This window comes from Branchiostoma belcheri, unplaced genomic scaffold, assembly GCF_001625305.1.
Source record: "Branchiostoma belcheri isolate BF01 breed outbred unplaced genomic scaffold, Haploidv18h27 scaffold212, whole genome shotgun sequence".
NCBI lineage: Eukaryota > Metazoa > Chordata > Leptocardii > Amphioxiformes > Branchiostomatidae > Branchiostoma > Branchiostoma belcheri.
This window is the reverse complement of record NW_017803625.1, coordinates 90,639-98,800: the sequence shown is the minus strand read 5'-3', so window position 1 is coordinate 98,800 and position 8,162 is coordinate 90,639. Positions and strand designations below refer to the sequence as shown.

Genomic DNA, 8,162 nt, shown 5'->3' with positions numbered 1-8,162 from the left:
AAGATGGCGGACATGCTGTATACCTCTTTTACGTACCCGGGTGACAGCCTACTATTTCTTTCGTCAAAAAGTCGGCCAGGAATCCCCAGTGAAGGCCACAGGTTGATCAGCTTCATTCCGGAGACACCCAACTACTTTTCTACCGTTGTAGACTCGGTATAAACTCTTGGCGTCGGCGAATATTTCATTGGAGGAGGACTGTGAAGTTTGAAAATGGCGGCTGACCGACGAGATGTGATGCGCCATGATTACTCCTTCTAGCGTTCTTTATGTGAGGGTTTGTTTGTTACCGAGGATCTTCTAAAACAGAACATTATCGTCACATGCAAGATACTTCTGTGCATCTCCAATGGTAAGTGACTTATGATTGTTATCTGTTAACATGGAGAACATGGAGTGCTGTGAACATGAAGCGCTGTTAATCAAATTAGAGGAAACCAGGACTGAGAACTCTACCAACTTTTCCAAACTAAATGACAAAATGGATGCATGAAATCTGGCATAAAACGGTTGGGAGACATTTTCACGTGATGAAAAGTGTGTAGAGCAAAGTCACCTCATTTTTCGGAACTACAAGCAAAAATTGCGGCACTAGAAGTGCGACAATTCCACACTGACCAATAATTCGCGCAAACAATGCCTAGTACGCATCTGGGGACTCCCAGGTAGCTATATGAGAATAAGGATCTCCTGGTAAAGTTCTTGGAGTTTGCTGCATCAACTCTGAAAGTCAATGCTGCTTTATTTGGGGTACATCGACAAGATTCACTGTTTTTAATAGGGAAGGGAACTGGTCGACATGTGTGATAGTCAAGTTTATTACTTCCTTGCCAAAACAAAGGAAAGTTTGTTAGGCTAGACGAATCTTGAAAGGTGTTAAAAATGAAACTGGTCATTTCATCTCGATGAGACCAGATCTGTCTCCGGGTAGCAGATCTTTATTAGTACAAGCCAGGCTGATGGTAAATACAACAAAGCCTTTTCTTCTTTGTCGGGCGAATAAACGGCTACAGGTGACAGGGCCGCATAACCTTGATTGCAGCGAATCATACGCTGCAGCTGGGGAGAATAGACCGATCCCGAATGTCCATCACGATTAGTAGTTCAACCAATGACAGAGTGGCAATTGTCGGTTCGACCAATGAGAGAGCGGCTGCATGTCCGTCAAATATTTGCATATCTATGTTTTGACGGAGGTGGGCGGGGCTTGAGGATCGCATGGCATCTCATTCTGCGTCACCTGGTTTCTTGACTGGATACTGCTAAATTAAAGCACGTTAACATGTTTGAACCGTACGCGTTGGATGAGGACGAAACCTGTCCCTGAAACTCGGGTTGAGAACTAGAACTACAGCTTCGGTTATTTTCAGACTGTATTTTTCTTTCTCCATTTGTCGTCAACTATTAACATGACTGACTTTCGTAGTTATGTGTCTTTACTAAGGCCATGTTGATTTGATTATATGGATGACATCCTCCGGGAGCCCCAAAACTGATGCGCGCGTGCGAATAAAAAAAAAGTTTTGCAAAAAAAAAAGTTCTTTTCATTATGAAATCTACGTGGTCATGAGGGTTGAGCAAATGGTACAGAATATGGTTTGGCGAATAATCTAGTCTTCAAGTTCATTTCTTCACAATTTCGTCTTTTTTCGTTTGATTTTGGCATTCTACGACATTGGTATAGTTTTTATTAATTTTTTTTGTAACTTATGGTATATTTTTGCTCATTTTGCAACTGTTTTGTACGATTTACAGTATGGTTGAAAACTTTTTTTTTGGAAACGGCTGAAAATTCATGCGCGCGCGGATGTCATCCATATAATCAAATCAACATGGCCTAACAGTGAAAAACTGGTATTTTCGTCCTTTGACCTCTGTATGTTCAATTGCAATGTCTGCGGTCATTCTTATATCGAATTCATGCAGTAATGATTTGACTCGTATACATATAATTGTGTTAAGATGAAGCTAAATTATTTGCCTTAATTGCTGTATTATTCAGTTATACTAGTATTTGTTTTTCAATGGTGTATGCCCCTTACAAGAATTTGTGTTGAACTTTGAATTTGAGCTGGCTTATTAGTTTCTTGTTCTCATAATTTCTTTGGTTTGAACTGCCTTCAGCCATTAAGTTTACAATGGTTTAACATGAAGTATAGTGTGTTATAGACTATCAGATGTTATAGAATATGGACTATCGGAATGACTGGCAGACGAGTGCGAGTACTATTTTTGCAGCCATGTTGGTATGTGTACCCGTGACCTTGGTACTGCCAGGGAGAGGGGCGTGGCTTTGACCTTGTGCTCACACCGCAGTTCAAGTCTGGACGACATGTATTATTGTTATCACTATGTGTGTGTGTGGAAGGGGGCTCTTCTAAGCTTCCGTAATTTGTAAATAGCTCTCACACCGGAGTTTTGGGACGACATGTATGATTGTTATCACAATGGACCTGGCTGGCTCTCCTAAGCTTTTGTAATTTGTAAAAAGCTCTCATACTGCAGTTTCTGGACGAAATGTATCATGGCTATCAAAGTGGCGGCGTAGCCTTTTCAGCCTGCAAGGGGGGCCAAAATGTAAGTCCCATGAAAACCTACCCGACTACCAAGTTTTTTTTACAATCCTTCCATATCTTAAGAGGCTATACTTCACATGTATTGTCTTTCGTGGCGATGAATTATTGTCAGCACTAGTTGTTGTAGTGGTACCTATTGCAAAGATTGTGTTTAACAGTAACCGCCTTTATTCAACAACTCCCCAGAAGACAGGGCTAATGCATAGTTGTTTGCACTTGTTTGCATTTGAAAAAGATAAATAAATAAGTTGTTCAGAAAGTGAATCATAGACCGTAACAATAGGCCACAAGCCGTTTGAGATAGAATATCAGCACCAAAATGTGGCTTACTTGCATATTATACTGATCACAGTGCAAGCTAGATAGGTAATATTTGCAAAGCAAATGCATAATGTTTACCTTTACATGGTCTGGCGTAACTTCATTTTTATTCTTACTCAAATACATTGAATTTCATTGAATGATCATATACTAATATATGTTGACCAGCGTCTCCAACTCTATCCTAATACATAATGTAACCCAGGGTGTCTGCTACAGCACTAGTTACCATGGTGACAGACGTCTGGTACAGGTCATTGACCTTATGTGTTTGGAGGAAAAGAATTAATAACACAAACAGAGCAAAAATATATTTTTCCTTCTGCGAAGGTAAGCATAACAAAGTAATTGGGTGTTGGGGAGGGGGGTAACATGAATTTAATATCAGACATGGAAAAGCCTACGCACTTGGCCATTACATTTTGCGTGTTTACAGTGGTACGTCCACTGTACAGTGCATGAGCCTGTGGTTAACTGTGCCGATCAGTAACTGTTTGTTGAGGTAACACGCTGCGCTTGACCCCCATAACCCGGCCTGTCCGTCGTCAGAGTACATCTCTGTGACCCTGGGGTTCTCGGTGGCCGGGTCCTGTATCCGCAGCACCTGAGAGCCGCACGGGTACGACGCATTTTGCATGTGCACGGAAAACTGAATCGGTTTCTGGTGAGCTCCAACCCACAGGTCCCCAGTGGTAGCGTCCACATAGATATTGTCTACGCCTGTATGCAGTGTTATGTCGTGGCTGAACGTTAGCGTGTTGTCGTCCTGTCGGTGATACACTATCACTACCCCGGTGGTGGGATTCGCAACGTACACGAACCTGCCGTCCGGGGAGATGTTGATGCCGTTCGCGTACATGAGACCGTCGGCCACGATGGCTGCCTCTCCGTCGCTGTAGTAGACAACGTTAGACCACGGGAGTAGAAGCCAAGTCTCGGCCATTCTGCTGTACAAACCGGTGGTATATTTATCGTTGGTGGCGTAAAAAGTCTCCGGTCCCGTGGCAACGACGTCGTTCAGGCTGTATAGAAGCGGGTGTTTGACAGACTTCAGGTGGTGCAGGCTGTTTGAGGCGGCGTCAAAGCGGAAGATTTCTACGCTGTCTCGGTGACCTTTGCCATGGTTCACGACAAAGAGCCGAACTTCTCCCGAGTCGTCTTCGTAAACGCTAAGACCATGCGGCATGAAGTCTTCCCCGCTCGCTAGCACGATCTTAATTTCCTTGGCTCCCTCGGCAGGGTTCTTAAAGTCAAACACGAGCATTTTCTGCTCAAAGGTGTAGTACACGGGGTCGAGAATGAACCCCGGAGGCAACAGACCTGACGAGATGAACGCCAGACCAGACGAGGTGAGCGCGATGTCCTCAGAACCCTGCTCCACGCCCGGAACAAGCCGGCAGGTGCCCGGCACGTGGTTGTAGACGTGCTTCAGCACACCCGCTGCAGAGATGATCTTTGCTATGTGGTTCACAATCACCGCAGACAAGACCGCGACGAGTGCGAGTAGTAGTTTTGCAGCCATGCTGGTACGTGTAGCCCGGTGACCCACTTGTAAACCGGCACTGCGAGGACAGGGGTCAGGGCGTTGTCTGCCCTTTGTACCAGTAATCACACCAGAGTTTCTGGGCAAATACGGCACTAACCTGTTTGTTCCCTTCTGCAAATAGCTCTCACCAGGGTGGGAAGGGGTGGGGTGACTCAATGCTTTATGGGAATTTAGGCTTGTTACAAAATGGCCGCCAAGCAAGATGGCGGCTCATGAAGTACATGTTGGAAAACAGATCACAGTTCATCAGGATGACCACGCAATACTACATACCAGGTACGTACAGACGTAGGATACATTGGTGCTTCATCTTTCATGTGACTTGTACTTACAGAAGAGCCGATTGCTCTGTTTCTGAACCTTTCGTCCTGGAAAACTGCAGTTTGTGCCCTCTGACGACATGAAAATTTGATCTGTGATAGTATGGTAGTTCGAAATCGCATTTGAAGTACTGATCTAATTACTACTATATGGGCCCTTTTAGCACTGAAAACCGGAAAATAATCAGTGGAACCGATGTCGAGAAATTGAACCCACAATGTACTTGCCCCCCTCCCACCCACTGAACAAAGTGTGTTTAGTTCAAGCGCTGGCATAAATTCAAAAATATCACACGATCTTTTTCAAAGTAGGATAAAACTTCAATACATATATCAAACCAACATATTCCGGAATATGAAAGAGATCAGGACTTTTGATCTAGAAATAGAGACTGTCAAAGTTGCTTGAAATTTGGGCAGCCATTTTGTTTACACTATGTGAACTTCAAGCACTGGCATAAATCATAAAAATTCAACTGATGTTCTACAAAGTGAAATCAAACATGACGTCATACACCACTCCAACACATTCTGGAATATTAAGGGGATGCCAACTTCTTATTTAGAAATATAGGCTGTCAAACTTACCTAAAATTTTGCCAGCCATGTTGTTTACAGTATGGGAACTTTAAGTGCTGGCATAAATTCAAAAAAATCAACTAATCTTGTTGAAAGTAAAATGAAACATAAGTACATATATCCACCCAAATTATTCTAGGATATGGAAGAGATCCATTAATTTGCTCCAGAAATATAGACTGTCAAAGTTACTTAATATTTTGTCAGCCATATTGTTTACACTATGTGAATTTCAGGGGCTGACATAAATTTTAAAAAATCAACTAATTTTGATGAAAGTAAAATGAAACATGAGTACATATATCCCTCCAATCTATTGCAGAATATTGAAGAGATCCATTCATTTGATCCAGAAATACAAACTGTCAAAGTTGCCTATAATTTTGTCAGCCATATTGTTTACAATGTGTGAACTTCAGGTGCTGGCATAAATTCAAATACATGAACTTATCTTGTTGAAAGTAAAATGAAACTTGACTACTTATATCACCCCCACATATTCTGGAATATCAAAGTGATCAGGACTTTTGATCCAGATATATAGACTGTCAAAGTTGCTTAATATTTTGTCAGCCATATTTTTACAGTGTGTGAACATCATGTGCCGGCATAAATTCAAACATATAGAATGATCTTCTTCAAAGTCAAATGAAACATAACTACATATCTCCTGTCACACCACTGCAGGATATAGAAAAGATCCTTTCATTTGATCCAGAAATATAGACTCTCAAACTTCCAAACATTTTGTCAGCCATATTGTTTACAGTATGGGAATTTCAAGTACTGGCATACATTTCAATACCACAAAAGATTTCTTTAAAAGTGAAATGAAACAAAAGTACATATGTAAGTCCAACATATTGCAGGATATTGATAATGTACATGTTTTGGATAAAGAATTATAGACTTTCAAACATGTTCAAAATTTTGTCATCCATATTGTTCACACTCAAAACTGCTTTGGGTATCAAATATAAGCCTAGGGAGAAGTTCTCAAAGAAAGAAAGCATCTTCTCCCAAATAAAGTAGAATAGTAGTACATATACACTTCTAACATATGTTGTAATTTCAAAGAGATACATACCTATTACTCAGAAACATTTGCATACAAGAATGATACACCTAGTGTAATACATTGGCCAGGTCCCCCCTCCCCCACCTGCAGTAAATGTGTGTATTCATGAATGTTTGGATGTTATTTTAAACACTTATGACCATCTATGAGCTTCACTGCCAGTTATATTATTGTGGAATAGGAACCCATGATGGAGTATCAACTTAGAAAAATCCATACAAAGTCATTCATGGTGTATGAATAGAAATGTAATGCATGTACCAGAGGATTATCCATGCAATGTTATGTGATGCAGTCTGAATGTTGACAGTATTTTAGTTACTGATTGTCTGCAGAAAGAAAAGCAAATGGTACTTTCATTTCATTATTATTCTCTTTATTTTCTAGTTGAAGTACAGGACCAAGTGAGGTACTGGTTTGTTCTGCACCAGGAATGTGGAGTTCAACCCTGCCTAAGACACCAGATCACCTTCTATTGCTATCTTCAAGTCCCATTCATCATTTAATGTTAAAACCAGAACCATTTAATGTTAATACCTTGGATTAAAACATGACAATGTATTTTAAAGATATGTTGTTTATCTTTTTTTTTCATTATAATAATGCTGATAATTTGATATCTATTTCTGGATGACTTGGGATTCCTCATCCCAACTTTACCTGGACCTGTAAGCAAGCTATACAAGTAATTGATGCTAGTCAAGCGATTGCATTGTTGGCATTATAATGTTCTATTTTATGATATCTAAAGTGCATGTGTATGTGGTAGGATCAATTCTGGGAATATATACCTTAATTTATTGGAAGGTTGTAGATACATGCATTTTGACTAGAATCATTATAATTATGATAGGAATAACTTGTTATGTCACTGTGTACAATTTTTAAGATATTGTTTTCATAAATCCAAGGTATTGCCTGTATTGTACCAATTTTTGTGCATTCCTTTTGATAGTCATTAAAGACAAAACCTGTCATGAAATTGTCTGTGTTGCCTTATTTTTTTTATTCTTTTATAAATAATCATAGTATGATTTCACAACAAGATGACACTTCAGCACAGTGGAGGCATTGGGGGATGACAAGCTAGAAGTATCATGTTTTCACAGAAGACAAGTATCCAATAATTTCCTGAAAATTATCCCAGTACCAAGAAATTTCATTGGAATGGCCTAAGTATAAGTTTAGGATAAATATTTACATATCTTGATAATGATGTGTAAAAAATTTCTAAAAAATCAACAATCACAACATAAAAAACTCGCTAACACATGTGATGTACAACAGGAAAAAAGTTGACTTTGCCGCCAGGAAGTCTACCCATCGTCCCTTGAGCGTGAAACGAGCCTCGATCTCGTGAATGCCGGCGTTTCCTCACCATTGTACTTAGCACCATGCTCTCACACCGGAGTTTCTGGACGAATCTTATACTGATTCAAGGGGGAGGGGCGTGGCTTTTCACTTCTGCAAATGGCTGGCGCGCCCGAGTTTTTGGACGAAACGTATGATGGTCACAACATTTTGAAACATTTTCAAAAAAACAGTAGCAAGATTAGAATACGTCTTATTTTGCAGGAACTAAACTGGAAAGAGGGTCTGCATGGGGGGGGGTCCTGGCAACGGTTAACGGTAAATTCAGCAGGGCCGATAACGCTTAACGGTAAATTCAGGACGGTCGGCAACGCTTAACGGTAAATTGACAGGCTTTTTTTTCGAGCTGCACTGGATTTGGTATCTCGCTT

The 8,162-nt window shown here is 40.6% G+C and overlaps 1 protein-coding gene across 1 annotated transcript; it reads right to left on the bottom strand.

The window, feature by feature from the left end:
* Window positions 1-3,189: 3,189 nt before the first annotated feature.
* Window positions 3,190-4,550, bottom strand: LOC109469948 (serum paraoxonase/arylesterase 1-like). The gene has a single exon (XM_019768713.1). The coding sequence runs from the start codon at window positions 4,417-4,419 to the stop codon at window positions 3,328-3,330; it is 1,092 nt and encodes a 363-aa protein (XP_019624272.1). The 5' UTR covers window positions 4,420-4,550; the 3' UTR covers window positions 3,190-3,327.
* Window positions 4,551-8,162: the final 3,612 nt, after the last annotated feature.